Genomic DNA, 23,723 nt, shown 5'->3' with positions numbered 1-23,723 from the left:
TTTTATAAACTGTATTTTAATTCCAAGGCTTAAAATAGAAAAAAAAACTAGAAACAAACTTTAGGATATTTTCACAAATACTTTTCTTTTTTTTTTTAATATATTACAAGACTGCTTTGTAAATGCAAATATATGCTATTGTAAATTGTAGTATAGGAAATAGAAAGAATCTGTGGCTTTTGTGTAGTATAAAAACATAAGTCAAATCATTTAATGCAGCAAAAGTTAACTTTAAAAGTATCCAAGTATGTATTCCAGACATGGATCACAGATGTTGATTTACAACTGGATCTGTGATGGAGGCATCTTCCACCATTATCCCTGTAAATGGGAAGAGAGAGAACTTCTGCTGGAGTGCACATTTAAGCTGGATAGTATTCAGTTTAACTGAAAATTCATCACATGCCATTTGCCTGCATCCCTCCTATACCTCTTCAGGTTGTTCAGCTGTAACCTGAGCTTCCAGCCTTTTACACTACTGTGAAAGCAAGCTGAAAAGCAGGAAAATCGCCTAGGAACTGGCTTCCTCCTCAGCCTAAACCCAGTGACCAGGCCTCAAGAGAGACCAATATTATACATCATATTATGAAGCAGAAGAAAGTCTTTTATAATTAGGGCACTGAACTAAGAACAAAGCCACAGGTTTAAACTTTGATGCTTTTCCTATTTTCCTCTGTTATTCCTAGAAAGGGCCCAAATCTGAGCTTGTTAAAGCAAAATACACTGAAGTTAACTTTGGCTTGGGTCTTTACACACTCTGTGCCTTGATAGGTAGGCTTCATAGTAAATCTCTCTGCTGAGCATACAATAAGTGAAGACAGTCTAGTGAATGAGGTAAGAGACAGATTTTTTTCAGATCAGTTAATTGAGCTAACTCTCATTTTGGCCCATGGAAACTCATGACATTGATAACTGATATATTTTAAATGGACACCTGAAGAATGGCCATGAAAAGAGAAAGGGTTCATTTGAATTAAATACATCAGTTAAATTCCTGAACAAAATTGCAGAGCTTGCAGCAGAATTGCATGTTAATAAAGTTGGAGGTCCCTCATTTTCCTAGTTAATTATTAATGACAACAATAATAAAAACAATAAAAACAGATGGAAGCAGTACTATGTATAATGGTTTAAAGAAAGGGAAGAGGGAGGTCTCTGTGGACTGTGCCACCATGCAAATTATCCATGTCACTCCTCTAATCTATTTGGGCATATAATTCCAACCTGATGTGAAGTTAGCTGAGATGATGTAAGAACTCTGGTTAATGTTGTTATATGGTATGACAGTTTCTATCCTACACTTTTTTTTTTCTCCTTTTGCAGAGTAGTTGCCTTTGGTGAGGGGACAGCTCTTGACTTCCAGAGTCATCTCCAACTTTGGCTGTTGACTTACCTGTCACAGAGGTGCCAGCTCTGTCACTCCAGCATGAAGCATTGCCTGCTGCTGTAGGCACTGCTGCGGTCCAGCATTGGCACGTATATTTTAGCCACAATGCAGTAACTGACTCCGGGCCTCAAATCTTCTATTTTAATAACCTTGCCTTTTCCTTCATACACCAGGACTCTGTGTTGCTTCAGACAGTGAAGTAAAAACAGCCAGTCAAGAGCATTACCCTAGCAAGTGTGTCTGTGAGTAAAGTTTGGTAAGAACAGAGGATACAGAGCAACACATGGACTTGAACAAAGTTAATAGCATTAACAATTTATTAATTATTTTTAAAGAAAATTCCCCTTCCACCACCCCCCCTCCTCTCAGCTCCCCTTCTGTCCCATTTTTTTTAATCTAGGTTTTAGAGTATGAGATACTAAGTTGATGGCAAAGAATAAAAAGGAGGAATTACAACTCAATTCAAACAAATTCAGTTCCTAAAAAAATAGGCCTACTTTGTTTTCAAAACTTCTTTGTTCTGCATGGTCATCAGTGCTCTCCCAGTCCCAGAAAACTGTTGCATCTGTGGGATGAGGATGGTGTGCCACTACTTTCCTGGCTATTCAGTGGTAAAGGGTTCATATTTAAATATGCACTTACCTCGTCTAGCAAGTTGTTAATTATAAAGACTTGATATAGCAGATCGTAATAATTTGTCATGGGTATCTTGCTGCCTTTCCTCCTTTTATAAGGAGAACGTGGAGCCTGAAGCTTTAGTATTATGGATTTGTTGCTGTGCATCACGGTTACCATTGGAGGTCCTATCACAGCTAAGGAAGAAACCAAAAGCTATGAATACAATTATAGTTTATTAATAATGTTTCACAGAACAGTTTGAATCTATTCAACAATTTACCGTTCTTGTTACCAACAATATGTTATGCTGTATCTACTGTTAAAGTACCACTTTGTAAATCCATACTTCTCGGTGGTGGTTTCCTGGGGGTATATTGTGGGTGACATCTGTGTTTGTAAATCTATCTTTGAGTCAAACTTTTTGAAATCTCTCAGAACTGTATGTTGCTGACTGCAGGCCTGATAACAGCTGAAAATAATTTGTGTAGTTCCATGCCTTCAGGAAGAGGTTGACTTAAAGGGGAGCCAGGCACTTCTGATCCCCCTAATTGTTGCTAAGTGGCTATTTATCCATGACTGGTTGGTTTTCAAGTGTGGGAAAAATAATTTTAGTGCAACACTTCACCTGAGAGCTATTGACTCACCATTTCTTTTGGTACAGCTTTGTGGCTAGAAAAGGATTACTCACATTTGCAAATTGTGACCAGAAATGATGTGTTCTGTGGCACAGAAAATCTGACCCCTTTCTCAGAGAGTCCCACATGTTTGCGCTTACTTTCTCTCCAGGGAGTGAATCTGCAGCTGAGGCTCCAGTGGGAGTAGATGCCCGCTGAGGCGGCCCTCACTCTGCCGTAGTAAGGCTCTTGGATGTCAGAGGTCTCATTTGTTAGGTCACAGACATGGTTTTGAATCCCCCAGCAGCTGTCTTTGTTTTGCCAGGTCCTCTGCCCATACCTGTGGAGAAAGAGGAGGAAGGATGTAAGCTGTAGCTATCCCCGTCTGGCTCTGTACAGATTTTTAATGTGGTGGCACTGACCAGTGCTCTGCAGTGGAAATTAACTCCCTTCAATCTGATGACAGGGAAGATTGATTTCAGGGGTGTTTGGGAGCTACAGGTTTCTGTTTTCTGAAAGAAACCTAAAGCAGACACATGGGTCACCAGTCCTGGAGGGAGTCACTGCATACTGGCCCCTCAGGAGAGGTGGGCATGCTTTGCCTTAGCCAGTGTGTCCAATGATGGGCAGAATGCCAGTTTCCATCAGCCAATTTCTCAAAGGCAATAGTGATTTCAGGTGCTCACCAGAGATGCCAGGGATGGAAGCATTAGCGGGTCCTAGCGTTGTCTCAAATTTGCCATGCAGGGCACCCTGCAGCACTGTCATGGGCAAGGTGGGACACCAAAATACCGTAAATATCCTATTGCAGAAAGTACTTGACCTAGCTACACCTGCTTCAGGCAGGCAGTTGGACCCGGTGACCTCCAGAGGTCCTCTGCAACTCTATAGTGCAACGAGGGTGCAGAACGTATTACTGGAGGTGCTTGTTCCCTGAACCTTGTGGGCTATTGATAAGCGGGGCAAGAACCAAGAGTTAGCAGTCAAGCAGGATGTGGCTGTTCCCTAGGTATGGGGAGACTATCCCGTGTCACCTGATAAATTCCTTTGATGTGCCAAGCAGGAACGGGCCCCAGCCTGGAGGGAGGCTGGAGTTCCCCTGGTACTTACACTTTATACTGCACAAAGTAGACTGTGTCCCTTGCCTCTCTGGCCCTCCCAGGCTGCCAATGCAAAGTGCTGTTGAAGTTTAATGAACGGAACTCTACCTTCTGTGGCTTAATTGAATCTTGCAGGTCTCGGTTTTCCAAAACTAAAATTGCTGCAAATAATAAGGAATGATAACATAATGTGTTTGTCACAGACAACACTCCTCTGTACTGAAATCGGGGGGTATTGCCACATCTTATTTGGTTTCTTGACAGAAAATGAGTCTCATGTTCAAAACTTTCCAAATCACAGCAACCAGATCTAGCAGTTACAGAACACATTTAGTACTATGACAGGAACACTTTTCATGTGGTTTTTTTGTTTGTGTTTGGTTTTTTTTATTATTTTTTGTGTAATTTTTCCTTAGTGAGTTTACTGCTATGAGAGATGCCTGATGGACATCCCAGGAAAGAAATCCTGCAGATCAATTCACAGAGCCTGCAGTAAGCAGCCCCATCAAAATAATTGAAGCTGAGTGCTCTTTTGTCCAGATCTCAGCTTTAAGCTGCAGGGGTTATAGATGTTTAAACTGTTGCCACAGCTGTGTTTATCAGCTCTTGCCTAATAAAAAATAACCTGAGATTCACTGCTTTTTCAGTCTGCACTACTGGAAAAAGCTGCCTGACAGTTTTCAAGAGAATCTGTTTTCAAACTGTGATGGTTACTGACAACAGAATCTGTTAACAACCTTCTCTGAAGCATCCAAATCGTAACGTATTTCTGGGTTTTGTGACCCAAATGACCACAGCTTTATTCCTGGCATATCACAGAATCAAGGAAGACTTGTACTAGTGGCTGTACTACCAGTTTCAGTTTAACAAAAGTTTAATGAGCTACATGCTCATTTTATGTGCATTTCAGAGCCTTGAAAAACAAAGTAATAGACTAATTTCTAAGTGACTGGACTTCTGAAACCCACTGAAAGATCCATAGATTTCTTGACTCATCCAGAGAGTCAGTAACAGACCCAATGCCCCCCTTCCCACATAGGAAAAAAGAAAACCTTCACTTACTAGCTATCTCATCCTGAAGCAGGTGCATCAGTAAGCAGAGAGAAGAAAGCGTGATCCCCCTCATGCTTAGGAGAGCAGCTCCATGACTGAAGAGCATGCCTCTTCCTCTTGGGCATGTCTTATGAGGAAGTAATTGTTAAACACTGAAGTTCCCCTGATTTTCAGTGGTTTCCAAAATCCCCGGTTTGGCTTTGGTGTAGCTGAGCTGGAAAACATATGAGCTACTCTAAACACAAGCAATTGTTCTTACTTGGCAGCTGTGGTCACTCTGAAGTTTGGAAGTAATTATGAAGCAAACTAGCATGAAAAAGGTCCTTTTTTATTTTTTTTTTTTTTTTAAGGCACTAATTCACAAATGATGTCTGCCAATATTGCTTTATCCCATAAACTTGTCATACAAGCTTGCTTCCTTGCCACACTAAGATTTTTATTTATGTATTTATTTTTCAGCTCACTAGTGACTCAGAGCTGAAGTACACAAGAAATTCCACTGTAAAGATGTAAGAGACTTACCCATGGGATGTCATCTGAATGTGTGGCCTGTCTTCAGGTCGAATGCAAGAGGGTGGAGTTTGCAGGTATGTTGGCTGCAGGACCTCATCTAGGAATCTGTCATTGGAGGAACAAGGGGCTGTGAAATCGCTGTGAGCTGTGCTGCTGGGCACCACACTGGCTGCCGGATAGGTGCTGGGAGATGCTGGGAGGCTGGGGCAGCCGCAGCACTGCCCGCCTCTGGGCAGGGAAGGAGGAGGTGAGCCCATCCCACCAGGCCAAAGTGCCACTGCCTTGGACTTTCAGACTGCCAGGAGTCCTATGCCCTGACTGGTGGTGGAGTGCCACAGTGCTGCCTGCACAAACGTTAGTGTTTGTCCTTGCTGCCTTCTGAGCCTTTCCAGTACTCCCATCCCTGGGGGCCCGGGGCTAGGGATGCAGAGGTCCCTCAGGAAAGTGATCTCGCTTTGTGTTTGTAAATGCTTTACTGCAATGTAGATGCCTGCCAGGTGGGAGCCAGGTTTTGTGTTCCTGGGGTGTATGGGAAGCTCAGCTGTGTTGGTCACTGGTGGTGAATGTGATGCCACTGGAGGCAGCTGGGAGCCTGCTGGCCCTCTTGCCCAGCCTTACCCTTCACACTTTCTTCCCCAAAAGCTCACCAGTGGTGACATCCACGTGTACTTTGCCACTCACACAACAATGCATCTGGGCAAAAGTCATGAAGCATTCTCCTTCTGCAAGCTCAGACTGACAAGCAAGAAGAGAAAACCCATGTTTTTGATGACATACTGCAGAACTATGTAACAATGCCCACCAAAAAAATAATGGACATGAAGACTACCTGTCTACAGAAATGAAACTTTGCCTAACAATCATCTTTACTTTGGAACAAGCTGGAAGCACAATAGCTGTCAGCTCAAAAAAGTGCAAGTTCTGGTTCAAATGAAGATTTTTTTTTTTTTTTTTTTTTCTTAGAGGCAAATTGTTATGTTCAGCAAACTGGTCAACATCTAATGAAGAAGCTGGCCTCAGTCAGATTAATGGGCACAGGCTCCAAGTTCAGCTGATCACCTCTACCTTGTTACACAAACCACCAAACCTGCAGCGGATATATTAAAACACTAGATATGTATCTTTGAATAATTAAGTAGTTAAGCCAGTTAAGGAAACTAAAGAACTGAGAAGAAATGCAGAAGAAAAAACAAAAAAACAAAACAAAAAACAAACACCAAAAAAACCCAAAATGGAGGTAGCAGGCAGAAAGGCCACTTTGCTATCACTGGCTGGGAATTTTTTTTTTTATCCATCCATTTCCCAGACACATTTTCAAAATCCAGTGGCCTTTATGTGGTTCCCCACATCAAATGCAATTAACATTTCATCATGTTGTATGAGCTCAAGTGCGGGAAAAGGGAACTTTTACAAACCAATCATCACACTGAAATGTCATCAAAGTTCAGCCACAGGTTTTGTATTTGCTTACTCGAGTTGTACAAACATACCTTCCCGTACCTCGTGTGACAGCTCATTGCCAGGAGCTGAAGCATGGAGCTTTGCCAAAATTACCTTTGATGTTTGTTCCTCCTACAAATGCAGAACTGAGAGCCAGCCCACCTGGCACTGAAAAGGCTGCTTTGTGGTGTGGTGTGCTGGGGAAAGAAATAACTATCCCATGGAAAAACTCAGTGTTTCTTCCCTGCTGCACTCTGATAGTGCTTTATCTGCAGATTGGCTTGGCATGCTGAAGTAATCAGTAGCTCTTCACGTTTTTGTGATTACAGAAACAACTGCTTGTAATCTCCAGGTTATTCGCTTCTGTAACATTGTCCTACTCATCAACTTCAGTCATGCTTCTTCACACGTGTTTTGTGTGATAAAAATAGCTACAAACAAGTACCAGCTACACAAAGCCACACACTGACATGTACATATATACACATCTTGAGTTTCAGAATGCATGCATAGTACATTTAAAAATGGAAATAACTGAAGAACATGATAGAATGATGTGCACTGCAATGCTATTTAGAATATGAATACTTTTTAAAAGCTGTTGTTTAAGAATACTCTGAACAGAACTTGGTGAAGAAATGGAACATGAAAATGTGTTACTTTCTCCCGCAGAGCCCGAGTAATTAGTTATGCTACTAGTTCATCCTAACTTACAATGAAGCATCTTTTTAATCCAAACTTTTTTGAAACGGCAGTACTGATGTTTCTGTGAACCAGCATAGACTCGTGGGCATGAGAATTTTTCAGTTCCTGGAATATAAATCTATCTATCTGAATGCTGGGTAAACAGATCTCTTTTTCATGAGAACTGGATATTGCTACACAGAGGTAGACGTTAAGTGCACTCTTGCTCAAAGCTGCCTGACTCATTCAATCTGACAGTGCTACTTTATTGGTTTGTTGGTGGTTTTTTTTTTTTCCTTTTCTCTTTCTTTTTCCCTTGAACAAGTTGTTTCACATCCATAAGAGGAGAAAATTTAACACTGGAACTACTGCTGCAGCACCACCCTTGGCTTTTGAGATGTGAGGCTCTGATATTTGCAGTGGACATGTGGGAAGGTTTTGCTTAAACACCTGGATGAGGGTACAGGAAGGTGAAGGAAGGGGAGGAACTCCCAAAGCACTGTGAGAATATGTCTAGTAACTGGCAGAGGCCAGACAAGTCTCTCATGTGAGAGAAAGAGCATTTCACACAGACTCCAAATAAAAAAGACTGGTTCAAATTGTTCTGGACATAAAGATTACTCTCAATTGGAGCCATCGCTTTCAGTCTTTTTCTAAGCAGCCAGCATGGACTCAGAGGAAAACCTCTCTTGGGATGGGGCTCTAGGAGTCATCCAGTCCAGCCTCATGCTCAGAGCAGGGCTAATGCAGTGTTATCCCTCAATCACTTTCAGTGTGTTTTACATCTAAGTGGATTCCCCCACTGCATCTTAAGACAGGTGCTTTTTGTGTTTTCGTTGGGGCCCTCAGAGGAGTCTTTTTTGTGAACATTTATATAGTGGGCAAATGTAATTTGAACCTCTCCCCAGCTGTCACCACTGGCAGCTGAAGGGTCTAGTTCCCTCAGCCTCTTCTGGTGTGTCATGTGTGGCAGGGCAGCCCTGCACCAGCTCAGGGCAGATGTGGAAAATGAATCTACACACACCCAAAAAACCCCAGCCACCACAACCCACACCAACCCATAGTCAGGCAGGAGGGACTTTTTGGATTTTTTTTCTTCCCTGCCTTTCAGAGAGGAGGTATTGCATCACATGGGTTCTCATAGAGAAGTTTCTGAGGAAGCAAGGCTGACTTTCACTGCTCAGTGCGTGCCTTCGCTGCTTCCTGCTCACAGGTATGAACTGTTCGGCTCTCCCCGTAAAAGGGCTTGGGTCAACATTCTAAAGATTATGGTTAGAGATTCCCAATGCTGTGGCTGCACCTTGATCGTGAGACATTTTAACATATTAAAGATGAAGATCTGCAGAAGGCTGACTGTGTAGCAAGTCATTTACGCATACAGTAGTTATTTAACAGTGTGCAGGATACTGAATTACACAAAAGTCAGTAACCAATGCTAGCATTCATTAGGAGTTGTAGGTAATACCAAACCCAAAATTGCTCAAAGCCTTTTATTTAAATGATGGGTTTCTTTAAAATTGTGAAACTTTCCTTATTTGCACAGCCAATTGTTTTTTTTCTGCCGCTAAGGAGTGCTGCAGCTTAAGCCCATTGAGAAACATCTACTTTTCTGTAGGTTGTGGGTCCCTCACTAAGCCACCTACAAAACGCCACCAGCTTAGCCACGTGGGATTAATATTTCATAGCTTGTTGATTTTGCTTAGGTAATCTTAATAGTACAGGAAAGGTGCCAAGTGATGACTTAGCCAGCAGAAACCAGATAAGCCTGGAGAGATATAACACAAACATCGCTCGTGCTTTCTTGGTCCACCTACTAAAGTAAAGAATGGGAGACTTGAAGTGTGGTAGTGCTGCTGATGTTCTCTCTGACACACTTTCACCAGAAGCAGCTGAGGCAGCACCCGAAATATTAGCAATGTGTGTAGGCTATGACCCATGCATTCATTTTTTTTGTAGGCAGTGGCTGGAAGTCTGCCCAAGCACCAAAGCCCTGCCCAAAACACAGAGTGCACTGTGCTGACTCACCATGGAGCACATGAAGGGCAAAAGGTTGTCAGGCATGCACTGGGAGAGGAGATGGAAGGGACTGGGATACCTGCCTCCACATCTGTAATCCAGGCTATGGGCTGCAGAACGAGCAAATGCTTTTGGTTTCTACTTCAGGCAATAAAGCTTGGAAAGGTGCAGACTCCAGAGGTTTCCCTGACCAAGGGGAAAAAGAACATAGTTGTGAAAAAAGAAACTGCCTATCACCTCTTCTGCAAGTGGAAGTTTGTAAGCATTACACCACCTAGCCTGTAGCTCAGTTCTGTGGTTGTCTTTTGAATTCTCAATATCATCTCTGTATCATCTAAGGAGTGCAAACTCTAGAACAGGACTCTATTCAAACAATAATCTTCACCACCACATCTCCAAATTATTATTGAATTTGTAAATGTACTGTAATTCTATGAGTTGCTTTTTTAAAAAAAAACAACCAAACAAACAAGCAAACCCAAGCCAGAGATCAAACAATGTCTCACATCTTGTGTGGATAGAGTCCCTTGGCATTTCATGAATCAGCGTGCTGAGCTTTTCAGGACAGAATCCTCCATGCTCAGTATAACTGGTTTTCACACTTGTCAGAGGTGTTACTTTCGAGTTTACTGCAACGTGACCATTTAACCAGAAAATTGAGATCACCCTGTGATACTTATTTGCCAAAAAGTCTTTGTTCTGTGTTTTTTCTTACAGGAAATGAAATTTGGTGTTTCTCAATACTGGTAGCTTTGCTGCATACCCTGGAAGCAGTTGAAAAAATAATTCGTATTAATCAATCACCCAAATCCACAGAGTTTTGCTCCAATTTCTATTCAGAATTGGAGGGAACAGGTATTATACTAATGCCAGATTGATTCCTGGATTGAAGCCCTGTGGCAGAAGGGACTGAGGATTGTCAAAGGTGCTCTCTGCCTCTGCTTCCACAGGTAAGCTTTTGCAACCTTTTCTTACCCATTATAATTTATTTCACATTTAATCACATTTGCAGAAGGTTTCAATCGTGGCTGTTGTCACAGGCCTCAGCTCTACCAAATCTGGTATCAGGAAGCACACACCACTACATACGGTTCCAGCCTTCTGGGATGTGACTGCACATGCCCTCCACTCTTCCTACAGTTAACTGAGCTGCTGCTATCTTGAAAAACAAAAACAACCACCCAACCAATAATACTGAGGTATTATCTTACAAAACAAAACAGCTCCTAAACACTCAAACCCCTAGAACACGTAACAAGCTGCCTGGCAGAGCTACTCGCTTTGCCTGCTTGTCATTTCCTCTGCATGTAATGCATTTCCTATTTTAAGCTGTTGCTGTGCAGTAGAAAATCAAATTTGCCTAAAATAAATGAAAAATTAGTTTGCAGCTTGATCAGCTATCCTGTCATTGTCCAATTATACAAATGGGCAAGTTAAAAAACATGAGGGTGACAGGTGAGTACAAATAAGAGAAGCCCCCTAAAACCTAAGGAAATAAACCTGGTTTGACTGTAAGTAATTTATAACAGTTTAAACAAAACCCTAATCCATTACTAAACCTCACAGTCTTTGTTGTACATTTAAATGCAGTGATTAATGCAGACATGTTATAAATACAAGTTTCTCCATTTGTTCTTTCTCTGCTCAATCTGCACAGCCATTCCTAAGAGAATCTGAATTCTTAAGGTAGGACTGTTCTTACTGACTTAGCCCAGAAACAGCACTACTCACAGCTTCTGAAGAAGCTACCTGGAAGGAGGTCTATCAGGAGAACTTCTGTGTGTAGTCAAAACGGAGGTAACTCCATGGAACTTAACGGGACAGGTGATTTATCCCTGTGAGTGTGCAGCCCATGTTTAGGATTAGATCCTCCACAATGATGGGCACCTTCACCTCCCACAGAAGTAGTGTGAGGTCTGGGGAGCTTCAAACCTTGTAGGACTGAGCTTTTACGGTAAAACCCTCTGCTTTCACTGCCACATTTTTAGTAATGTTCAACTTGCCAGCAAGACCCATCGATTGGGAATTTTAGGATTCAAAGTCACAGTCTTAAACCAAGTTACACACCGTTTAGCCTGAACCAAATTTGACTCACTTGCATACCATCAGGCTGGTTTGAATTTTTCTCAACTTGCAGTCATAGCCTACAATTAATTTGAGATGCACCGTCCCTCTCCCTCTTATTTCTCAAGATAAGTTCTTCAATGTGATTAAATTGCATATTCTAGATTTGACAGACAAGTGGAACCAAAATTCTTCTAGCAGTAGCTTACATTCTTTGGGGTAAATTAGCACGACACTAAGACAATTAGTTTATTTCCAAGACACATATATACACATGCTCACTATTAAGTAAATGTCACATAAATAAGAGTTTCGTACTCTTTTAAACTTCAAATAAAGTAATCAGTAAGAGTTTGAAGGAATCCCAGCTTTCCTTGCTCTGTAGCAATTAATCCATTCAAATGCTATGACCATCTAATCCTTGTCCACAATTTTGAAATAGAACTTAATCAGAGTCCCCAGGCTCAAGCAATAGAACTGAAGTTACAGCAGGCTGCACCAATAGCATCAAAGGGTGAAAAACACAAAGCTGATGATGTAGCCAGAATCAGTGGGTCAGAGCTCCTGTGTGTCAGCCTTCAGACCTCTCCAAAATCAACCACTGGAGAAGAGCAAAGGCATCACCTCACATCTGTACAGGAGAGAGACTTCTCAAACACATGTAGCTCATGTTCCTCAAAGACGTCCACTGCCACCTGGAGCGAGTGGTATTTCACTCAAAGGGTAACCCAACAAACGAGAAGTGACCTTAGTTTAAAACTACTTCTTCTACATGCCAATACATCTGGGGAGTAGAATGCAATAACGGGCTACGTATAACTACATGTGTGCACACCACACACGCTACACATCTCCCACAGTGCTTTATATTAACTCTCAATAAAGCTCAAGCGTACACTACCTACATAACATGAACCAAGCCAGCTTCAAAAGCAGATTTAGTCTTCAATACAGAACTCGACAGTAAGAAAAAAAGAGAGCACATGCATTTCTCTTTTCAGATTTTTTTTTTTTTTTTTAATTCAATGTAAAAAAAAAAATTAAAAGGTATTTACAAGTAGTTACAAATTTCAGACGAGAAGCAAAGTATGTTCAGCAGACCTGCTGTGGATAATTCAGTTTATAAAGTCACAGAGACTTGGATTACATATTAGAAAATACTTTCTAGGACCAAAGAACTCCTAGAATAAACTGCCTGATGGGGCAGTGGAGTCATTAAACAAACGCACAGAAGGAACAATGCAGTTCTGGAGAGAAGAACAAATGACAGACGCCCTGGAGGTCCCACCTAGCCCAATGACTGCATTCATTTAGAGAATATAGAAAGTGTATTAATAAACAAGGGCTTCAACCACACTAAAGAAATCTATGCAGATCACTTATTTTGTAACATGAAAGGTACTTTCGTGTTTGTTTTAAAACATTCTGAAACTATTAAATTGTAGGAAGTGACACTATTATCAGATCTGGAATCAACAATGAAGTACTGTGCTGGCACACAAGCATCAAATGTTCTGATTTTTATGCTTTTTCAACATAAATCAGTAACTGTACTGGTCCGAGGTAGAACAGAGCTGTTTCTGTTCAATTATTTTACTTTTCAGCTCTAAGCTTTTCTAATTAACTGCACTGTCTGAAGCTAACAGCATATCTTCACAGACTGCCTGCTTTCAGCAGTGTTAACACTCCACATTTAGGGTTAACACCAGGGATTGGTGTGCAGATCAAGGTCACTGCTAAGCTTGTGTACCACACAGAGGGGGACAGAAAGCAAAAGCCACACCTCCAGGGAGCAGCGAATAAGATAAGTGACCCTAAGATTCACCAATGGGGTGTTTGATCCCACATCCCTCATATTCAGCATAAAAGCTGAAGGATCAGGAGGGGCGATCCCTTCTGCTGCCCCTTCCACCTTCTTCCTCACTTTTTTTGCTTCTGCACTGGCCGGCATCCAAGGAGGGTTCCATCCATCCTGCCTTTGATCCTGAGCAGTGTGTTCCTGAACTGAGTTCCAGAACCCAGCTCCTGTGCCCAGCTGCCATCTGCTGCTGGGCCAAGCCTAGGACTTTTCCCCAGGGGCTGCTCCACAGCATCAGGGGTGACGGTGACGTATTGCCGTTGGGGGGGAAGAGCTGTGTTTGATACTGGTTTTGTATATATTTGTATAGATTCCATTTTATTATTACTATTATTAGCAGTAGTAGTATTAAAGTTGTTTCATTTTTCTAATCAATAAGTCTCTCTCCCTTATTCCCTTTCTCTTTCCTGGGTGGTAAGGAGGGTTAACAGAGAGCATCTGTTACTGGTCTGGGGGCAGCTCTGCCCCTGAACCGTGACAGTAATGTAGCTTAAGAAAGAAAAATAAACCATTTCTGTTAAATCTATTGACATATGTGGAAACAAGACATTGTGTAGTGTCCCAGCTGCTCAAAACTGACACTGCTCTGGAGGAAGCAAGCTTTTAAATTTTGAGAACATTTTCTAAAGAACTTGTGCAACACACTGCACACATGTTTCTTCCCTTCCCCCATGACAATTAGCCAGCATGCTACAGCGGAGTTATCCAGAGTGTGACACGGCTACACAACAGATAGCTGCATCACTTGGGATCATCTAGATGTACAAGAAGCAGCACTTTTAAACCCACTTTTTTTCAGTCGCTGGACTTATCTTACAAAGTCTGTCATTTACTCACTGAAATTTACAAAGTAATGGTCCTGGAAGTATATAATTCTAGTTGCAGAAAAGACTATAAATAACTGGTTCTTGGCCATGGAATAAAATTCTTAAGATGTACAGGAAAATATTACAGGCATATGCTTGGTTAAAAGAAATAGTAGCATTTTGTTTAATATAAAAAAAATCCTTCAAGAGAAAAGACAAGCAAAATAACACCTCCAATAAAGGCAAAAGCTGAAATGACTCGCGCACATCACGATCATAACCAAGTGAAGGACTTCTTGACCATTGCGTTCATCAAAATAATTTTGAAAAGGATTTGAAACAGAAGGGAATAATGATACAGCTGCTGTTTTATACTCCTTCATGAAGTCTGTTCCCCATAGAGTATTGTAAAAAAAATAGAGTGCTATATCAAATAGGAAACAGCAGCATATGTCATATAAACAAACATTTCTGTAAATGGTTATTATGAAATTTCCCTCCACTTTGTGCTGTTCTCAGGCACTACTTTCTGTCCTGTTTCAGTGTCCCACTGTACTGAGTTTTGTACTGGTTACTCCGGTTGGATCAGAACAAGCAGAACAACGTTCAGATGTTCATAACACAATCAAGACTTTCCATAATCTTCAGTAACGCTGTTCTTCCCGAGTTCTGGTTTAACGCTTCCACCAGTCAGTCAGTCAGCCTGTAAGCAATCACAGGCTGTTCTTCACCAATATCAATCAACATATCTAATGGGACATGAGGCTTGTCATAGCCAGAAAACTTGAGACAGCTGCTTGGGATGACTGTTTGTTGTATATCTTTGGCGGAAACCTCTGGACCTGAAGAGTTACTGCATACATCCATCTGGTTGCTGTGAGAAATGAAGTAACTCTCTTTTCCTTTGTGATTCTGTTCATCATTGGAAGATACCTCCTCTGTGCTTACCTGCACAGACACCTCTTCTGCTTCAGCTGGTGCCTCTGGGAGAAGAACAGAAGATGCTCCTTCACTGCAATTCTCAGGACGAATAGTCTCTTCATTTTGCTCTGCCTCCAGAGAGGTTACTTCAACGTTCACCGGCAACGATGACTGGCTTGGCATGAAGCTTACTACAGATATGTATTTTCCCTCTGATTTTGATTCTAGAATGCTGTCTGTGTTCAAGTTTCTTATCACACTGACCTTAAATGGGAAGGGGAGTGAAAAAAAAAAAAAAAAATTCACTTTTAGTTCCACATAATCTACTAATTTACTTGCTTATCTTCTGTTAAAGTTAAGAGGTTAAAAAAACCCGAACAAACCCCAAAACAACAAAAACCAAACACCAATGAAACAAAAGATAAAAGTTCATAATATAAATTTAATGTCATTACAACCAATCGAAATGTAAATTAGCAAAATTAGGATCTGGCAAGGTCATAACCCTATATCTATGACTTCAACTGTTTCAGCAACACTTTTATGCAAGCTCTCAAAAATGCTTTCTATGTGCAAATGCACTTGCAAGGACCAGATCCATTCCACGTCACCCCCTGTATTTTAAGTCATTTGAAGTTTGCAATGTAGAGGAAAAGAGTAAAGAACAAGAGGAAGAAAAAGCTGTAATGCTCAACCACCTAGCTGGGGAAACCCTTCACACTCTGTAGTTGAATACAATTTACAATGACTTTTGTGGTAATCATCTCAACTGTAGGAAAGTGACCTTTTGAAGGAGATCTCTAAAATAATGTGAGAACGTTTATGCATATCCAGAAGTCATACCTGTGCTAAAGTATTCCTAGTTATTTCTCCCGTGTCTCTAAGCACTCCCTCAATGCTGGGACAAATCTTAATATTTCACTTTGAAACTCTTTCACAGGAAGAACATATTAATTCTTTCAATGCTGTTTTAAATGACTGACATGCCTTCATGCTGTTTAGATTCTTCTGATTTGTTTGTGGTTGGTTTTGGTTGGGTTTGTTTGCCTTTTTTTTTTTTTTTAAAAGTGTTCTGAAGAATATGAAGAACAAAGCAGGGTAAATTTTCAGCTGTATGATGGTGTTTCCCTATAGCTAACAGAAAGCATAAGGTTACTCAATTAATAATGTCTTCTTCTAAATTTCCTAATTCATTATATATGTGTATCATGGACTATCTAGTACACACAAACTTATTTCTTAGTAAAATGTACATAATCACCATTTTTTGAGATATTTTGTAAAAAAATGATTGAAAATACAGGTTGAGGCAAAGGATGTAGGTAGCAGAAGTAAAGAAAAAGAATGTTGCTTCAGAAAAGCTACAAACAGGCAAAAAGAACCTCCCTGTCTGTATTAGTGTAAGAACCAAGAGAGCCATCGAAACCAGAGGATCAAATCTGCCTGTGCTTTTCAAGAATCTTCCTGGATCAGAAGGTTATGAGGCTAAACCTTTACATTCATACCTTCACACTGTGTTGACTTCATTAGAACTTGCCTTTATCTCTCATTTCAGCCCCACACGTTTCCCCTCAGTTGCTCTGGTATCTGCTGATGGTACTGTGGTTTATGCTGGATCACTGAAACTACTGGAGTTTAAAAAATAAAACAACAAACCCAACCAACCAACCACCACCACAAAGCAAAAACACTCCCTGGAGAGCTGTTATTTGTAATCTGAATTCTACCAACAGCTGTGTTAGCACCACTAAGGTGAGGTGATCCCCTCGGGAATCCAGGGTTGCCACTGGAGAACTACTAAAAAGAGCATTAAGGTGGCTTATGACACTGAGAACATGCCACGTTACAACCTAGCTGCCGTCCAGCCACTGTACTCTCTGGGTGTTAATTTTCTGTTATGCAAGAACAGTCAAAATATTGTATAAAGAATATTCGGAGTAACTTCCACAGGTATGAATGGAAACCCCCTGTTCGTGAGTAGCAAATGCCTGAAAGATAGTTGCAGAAACCAGAATACAATCAAATAACACAGATATTGTGGATTGTTATGAACAGCCAGTAGCATTTCGATACCTTTTGAAAACCTGTTTACACAGATAGATACATGAAAAAATACTGGATACTTATACTATACCAACACTGACCTTCAAGGGAGCAGTATTCTGTAGGTTTTTTGGGGGTAGCAAAAAACTGACTCAAATAGTCACACAGTAAGAGTGAATGACAAAGAGAACGTAATTCTCTGTGTGAGCTGGAATAGCTGAGGAACGTGAATTAAAACAAAATGCTATGGAAACTATAGCTAAAAGCTGCATTTACAACCTCCCATCTCTCCCCATGCCAGTACACACTACACTGAAGTTAAAATCAATAACCAATGAATTCTTGTTTCTGTCCTTCTAAGATTTTCACATGGGTCTAAAAATCACAGCCCTAAAGCACGTTAAGGGAATGCCTTGTGATCTGCATTCTGCATTTCACAGAGTCAGATGGCAATGCTTAGAGATAGTCCCCCAGGGTAAAGTAAGTACTCTCTATACAACTACATCCAAGACTTTTGTTCTCAAAAAAGAAACTCATTTTTATTCTTGGTGAGCTTCTGAGCAAGGTAGAGATGGTGCAAAGGCACTCCTATTCCCATCTGTGAAAGAAGGAAGCCATCAGAAATAAAAAAAAACTCTCACGGGTTTACTGGCACCAAAGGTTCTTTAACAGTCACTGAGTCAGGACTAAAGACAATTCAGCAATTCATGCAGTTATTTCTAGCTTCAATGAGAAGAAACCCCACTTACTACACTAACTGGAATGCCATTCAAAGTATCTAAAGTAACAAGGGTAATTAAGATTATGGTTGTGATATGAAGGAAAGTATTTACTATAGGTAAGTTAATATTTTCCTTTGATGCAAATTATCTAGTACTAGCGAACTGACAGCCTATGAGCTTGAGCTAGATGTCAGCAGTATTTCCTGGCATATGCAGGTGCTCAGATACTTTCCTGTTTTAGTGACAGCACCTGACCTTTCAGGTTTTTCACTGCCTCAGACTAGGAAGATACACCACTGGAAGCCAAGCTCAAGGACACATAGAAATAACACACCCCAAAGAACCTGTAAGTTAAGGTAAACAGCAGTTTGGTTTTTAAATTTCTTTTCTAAGGGCTTGTCCACCTACAGATTCCCAGTAATTTTTAGGTGCACATTTTCTGGAGGAGAGTTTAAGAAATCTACTACTTTTCAAAAATATGGGGGTTATGCCCACTGGTTTTGCCCAGGAAAAGACTCCCAGCAGGACCCCAGTAGTACCTCCTGGGTGGTCTTCTTCAGCATACAGGAGGACAGTGGCGATTAAAGGAGGGATGGGCAACGATCACTTTCTTCCAAAATAAAAGGTTTTAATAACATGAAAATAACAAAGAAAAAACACCAGAGGCAGGCACTGAAACAGCACCCAGCCCAGGGGGAGAAGCGAAAGAGCATGTGGCCTTGGGGTCAGAGGTTTTTAACAGGTAGGTAGGTGGGTTTACAAAAGGCATTATCCTGTAAGGATACAGAGGTGGGATACCTACAGGTCAGGGGTCCAATGGGTGTTAGGGACTGGTCTTGTGGTGGCTAAGCCAACCACCACCTGGGAAAGATGGAAAATTCTGGAGGTATGCCCATGTTTGGAGACAAAGAGACAACAGAAACCTCTGTCTCCAGGGGGCGCACTGCAACAGAAATCTATTCCAAATCTTATTAGGACCTTGTAAAAATCCACATGGCCTTTGCATGGTTCCACAACAAATTAATGCTCTGTAAATGTCCAAATAGGAGACTATGTTACAACCCTACAGACACTCACAGAGAAGGAATAAAAAAATTATTCACAAAATCTCATGAAGCAACTTCTGCCTTGTGAGATGACATTATCTGTCACAAATATTAATTAAATTCACAGAAAGAATTACAATTTCTCCAAATAATAATAAAACTTTTCTGCTAATTTCCTGTCAGGCTAAAAAAAAAGTACCAGCAAATTAGCAGGAAAGTTGAGCTAAAAATGACAGTTGATGCTTTTCAATGAGTCTTTCTCTTACAGACTGGGTGTTTGCTACCCACTAAAACAACTGCCACCATTTAAAGATAAGAGGCACTAAAAAGAAGGTCAGTGAAGTCAAAGCAGAGCTTTGATACACAGAGCTGCTGTGTATCAGTAAAATAAGACCAGGATCCTTTTAAAGTGGATAAGTGGTTATAACAAATCTTATAACAAAAAACTAACAAAGGACAAATCATGCATAGGGCAAGCTGGAGTGACTGTGGAGTGCATGCAAGAAGACAGCCTCTTGAAATCTTTTTGTGAGATAAATGAAAGAAAATGAATTAATAACTACAGCTGATCTGCTGAAACACCAGATTCCTGTGATCCAGCAGAAAACTCACATGACAAAGCCTTGGAAAGGAAACCGTTTCACTAGATGCATATTCCTGCTATGATCCTACTATGAATAAGGATGTTTAGAACAGCTAAACAAATATTCTCTCTAATAAAGATACTCATTCAATGCCCATATTGAAAGACAGCTGCAGTATGGAAGCAAGACCTGTCCATGTTATTTTGGGGAGTCACAAAAGACAATATAAAAATTCTTGAGATCTTGAGAGATCTCCCCCCCCCCACCCCCTCTCCTTTGGGTATATGAGACTTTCAGCAAAGGCCGCTGCTTGATATTTACTCCTTTTTCCTTCTGTTGGAGAATTCCAACTTGCTGAAAGTCACTCAAATAATATTTTAGTATCTACTTAAAGCTGCCAGGAAGCAGATCACTGGAAGGTGGCTGTCCTAAGGTAGGACACCTTGGACACCTAGCACACCTAGCTTTTCTAACGATGGAAAGACTCTACATGTTTCATTTTCAGACAAGCTCAGGTAAAGGACAATGGTCATGACCTGTTCAGAAAGAGATGTCTAGTAACACATTCAAAGGTCAGTGACAGGCTCTTAGATCCAAGATGTCTAGAGATAACTTCATATCATTAAACTTAATATGAATTATTTACAGTATTTATTAACTACTTTAAATGATTAATCATAGAATAATCAATAATTAATCATAAGTCACTAATTTTACATTCTCACGTTATTCATATCACGTGTATTGAAACCATGCGTATGGGTTCTGCAATTTTTGGCTCTAGAGACTTCAATGAAAATGGACAGAATCACAGAATATTCTGAGCTGGAAGGGACCCACGAGGATCAGAGTCCACCTCCTGACTCCACTCAGTGCAACCTAGAAGTTAAACTATACATCTAAATGCATGGTTCAAATGCTCCTTGAACACTGGGGCTTGGGGCCATGACCACTTCCCTGGGGAGCTTGTTTCAGTGCTGGACCACCCAGATAACAATATTTATAAGTAGCTACAGGTTTAATTCAGCTCCTTAGCAACAAAGCATGATATGGAATGTGAACTAGACTGTGGTATGCCTAAACCTAGGAATCACAAGACAACATACAGCCCAGTAAACTGAGAACATGGACACACAAAGGAGTTTCTACCAGGTAAGCTAAAGTGTGAGCTTGGAGCATGCATCAGGAAGCTCACAAGAGTTAAGAAGCACACATTCTATTTGTGTGATACTCCCTTTCCTGATCTGTTAGATGCAATACCACAGTGGCACTGGGAAGACAGAATGACTATGGATCCATCGAGCATTGCACTGCCATTCTGGATGAGCTGTCTTTTGCTATAATGAGTGGTCTCCACAAAAATTACTACATCTGTATGCAGGATATACTGTTATGTATTCAGACAGTTACATACTGGTGTGAAGATGGAAAAAAAATCTCCAGTGTCTCACTTTAGAAAAAAGGCCTGTGTGTCTTGTTATTTGGGTCCAGCTGCAGATTCTGTCAAATAGGTTTCTCTCACCTGATTTTTTTAGTCTACAGTGTGAATGGCTATCTCTGAACTAATCTCATAGCTCCATCACAGTCCATGGAATGAAACGGATATCTTTTGAGTGTTTTGTCTGACTATAAGTCCACGCTAATTTTAGAATGAGATGAATCATCTTGTGCTGCACAAGTTGGACTACATTACTGTTTACTAGAAAGGGACCTAGCCAGCACCACTGGGTTGGGTATCTCCATTTAGTCAGAGCAATCTCACCTCCTAATACTCTATTCCAAAGAAAGCGGGCTCAAGGCATCTTAGGCACTGAGCTATTCCTGCAGTACGAAAGAGTCACTTTAAAGGGTCTTGAACATGAAGAACATGGAATTGAAGATCACTGCCTCTTTTCTCTAGAAGTCTTATGAGCCTTCCTTCATCCACTGAGAAGATACACTCTTGATATGATTACCATTTACTACGGCCTCACATGGCAGTTGTGAAAGCTGTTTCAAGTGCTGCAGATTGTTCAGCTCCTGTGACTAATGAAACACCAGGAGATCATTGTAACAGTACCTGCCGGATAACTCCACTCTTGCCTGACGTGAAATCAAGGAGTGCTGCTGCTCTTTAAGGAACATCCACTCTGTTACTTGAGGACAGCTACAGGAAGCTTCTAAGGTAGAGCAGCCACTGACCCCTATTCCCTGTGACTGCTCAGTCTGAGAACAGATTTCCCCTAGTTTTGCTTCCCTTTTCCTACAGCATAATTACTCCAACCCTCCTCTCACTCTGCACATCACTTCAAGAAGATTGTAGTACTTGGCAGTATCACAGTATTACCAGGTAATGAAGGAGTCTCACTGATACCCAGTGACAGGACAAGAGGCAATGGGCACAAACTGAAACATGTGGATCTTTAACTCAATATAAGAAAGCAATTTTTACTGTGAGAGCAGTTAGACACTGGAATAGGCTGCCCAGAGCAGTTGTGGAATCCCTCGCTTCCTTGGAGGGGTTCAAAACCTAACTGAACAAAGTCCTGGGCAACCTACTCTTGCTGACCCTGCTTGATCAAAAGGGCTGGACTAGATGATTTCAAGTGGTCTCTTCTAATCTCAGTGATTCTGTAGGTCTGTATCTCTGCTACTAGAATGAACACAAACCTATTTACACACACATGGAGCTTTTAAGAACTAAGTTCTCAAACTAGAATAGAACAACTATTGCTACTTCAGTTAAAAAGGAGAATGAAGTCTAACCCTAAAAGAAATATGAGACATTTGCTTGCAGAGGCTGTTAGAATATTATACTGGTACAGATTCTAAACATCTATTAGACCATGGAAAAAAAAAGAAAAAAAGACAGGCATAAAGATGTTATAGCTATACAAGTTACCTAGTTGGATATTAAAAATGTGATGCAGATAAATCTGAACTTACCAAAGACTTAGGCAAAGGCAGTTTTAAGTTCTTCTTCCTTAGTTTCTTGCAGGCACAACATACTGTCAATGTTAGACTCAGGATCAGAATAAGAACACACAGAATGATGACGTATTGTGTGCCTAAAGAAGTTAGAGCAAATCTGTTAGAAAGTTTGGAAAAATAAACCACTGCTATATCATTTAGAATAACTTTGGAAACTGTAACAGCTCAGAATGCTTAGTACCTGAAATATGTGAATTTGTTAATTTACCACCTTTTTTCCACTCCAGAAAATGTCAATTTATAAAGCATTATAAGAATAAAAATTAGAATGACAAAACATTTTCATTTTCTATAAACAGAGTCATATTTTTACAGATGTGAAGGAATTTTAGAACTAATTTTTTGTTCTTAGAGATGGCAGATGGGGATAAACAGATTTGTACGTTTTCCATGTGACAGCATATTAACTAACATAACACACATATTCTATGTACAATAAAATCAAAATGTGAAATCTTCCAAAACACAGAATTGTTAACTATTACTAGTAAGATTCCACTAGTATGACTCTACTTGATGTCCTTGCCCTCAGTCACACCACTGCTCTTGCGTGTAAAAGAAAACAGAGCTGCTTCTATCAGTTTTCTCTCTTTTCTCTAGTGAAGCTTTGGGCCATAACAAAGTAATATTAAAGAGTTTGTAAGAAGTTATCAGAGATATATGTATAAAACCAGGCCACTAGATGCCTTTGTGTTCTTTAGTTAAGAAAAAGACAGCAGCACCTGAATTTTATGACCACAAGTTTGTAGTTGCTTCAAACAAGTAAATCTATCTATCTGTATATATACACATTTTCCTCAGTGATGAAATCGAGTAAGAAGCCGTTTGTTAGAAGAGAGGGACAATGCTTCTGTAAACCATGTAACTCAGTGAATGATCCATTTGTCACTTGTGAATTACACCACCGATCAGGTGCAATGGAAACAGATTTTATAATACAAATGAAGCAGGAAAAGCACCCCCAAAAAAAGAGTTAAGGTTACTTGAAAATAATACGTGATCTTTAAAGGTCTTTAGAACTGGGAAAATGCATCTGGAAAAGAATGATCATGCTTTCCCTTTTTTCATATTCTCCCATAGGCATGCAAGTAATCCCATGGCTGTACCAGAGCTCACATATGAGCAAGAACAGGCCTCTGGTCAGACTCAGTATGCTGTTACTGAAGTTTCAGAATCCTCTTACTCAATGTCTGCTTGAGAGGAACATGAATGCAGCTCTCTTCTGACCGGGTGCCACGAACCACATGCTCATATAAACTTCCTTGTGCTGAAACGCAGTAAGTG

At 40.6% G+C, this 23,723-nt stretch overlaps 2 protein-coding genes across 2 annotated transcripts in view; both read right to left on the bottom strand.

Moving 5' to 3' along the window:
- Nucleotides 1–1,416: 1,416 nt before the first annotated feature.
- Nucleotides 1,417–4,878, bottom strand: IL22RA2 (interleukin 22 receptor, alpha 2). The gene is made up of 5 exons (XM_008940386.1): nt 4,782–4,878; nt 3,730–3,880; nt 2,781–2,959; nt 2,030–2,199; nt 1,417–1,572 (listed from the first exon to the last, which is right to left on the bottom strand). Exons 1-5 carry the CDS (start codon nt 4,876–4,878, stop codon nt 1,417–1,419), a joined length of 753 nt encoding a protein of 250 aa, XP_008938634.1.
- A 9,965-nt stretch (nt 4,879–14,843) lies between these two features.
- Nucleotides 14,844–23,723, bottom strand: part of IFNGR1 (interferon gamma receptor 1) — a gene marked incomplete at its 5' end in the record, with an annotated part of 11,976 nt that continues 3,096 nt past the window's right edge. Inside the window, 3 exons of the mRNA XM_008940385.1 lie at nt 14,844–15,338; nt 22,395–22,516; nt 23,623–23,722. Coding sequence (XP_008938633.1) covers nt 14,844–15,338; nt 22,395–22,516; nt 23,623–23,722 — 717 coding nt within the window. The remainder of the gene's footprint in view (nt 15,339–22,394; nt 22,517–23,622; nt 23,723) is intronic.

This window comes from Merops nubicus, unplaced genomic scaffold (genome assembly GCF_000691845.1).
Source record: "Merops nubicus isolate BGI_N331 unplaced genomic scaffold, ASM69184v1 scaffold6245, whole genome shotgun sequence".
In the NCBI taxonomy this organism is placed as follows: Eukaryota; Metazoa; Chordata; class Aves; order Coraciiformes; family Meropidae; genus Merops; species Merops nubicus.
Note: the sequence above shows the minus strand (reverse complement) of the source record. Positions and strands in the feature narration are given on the sequence as shown.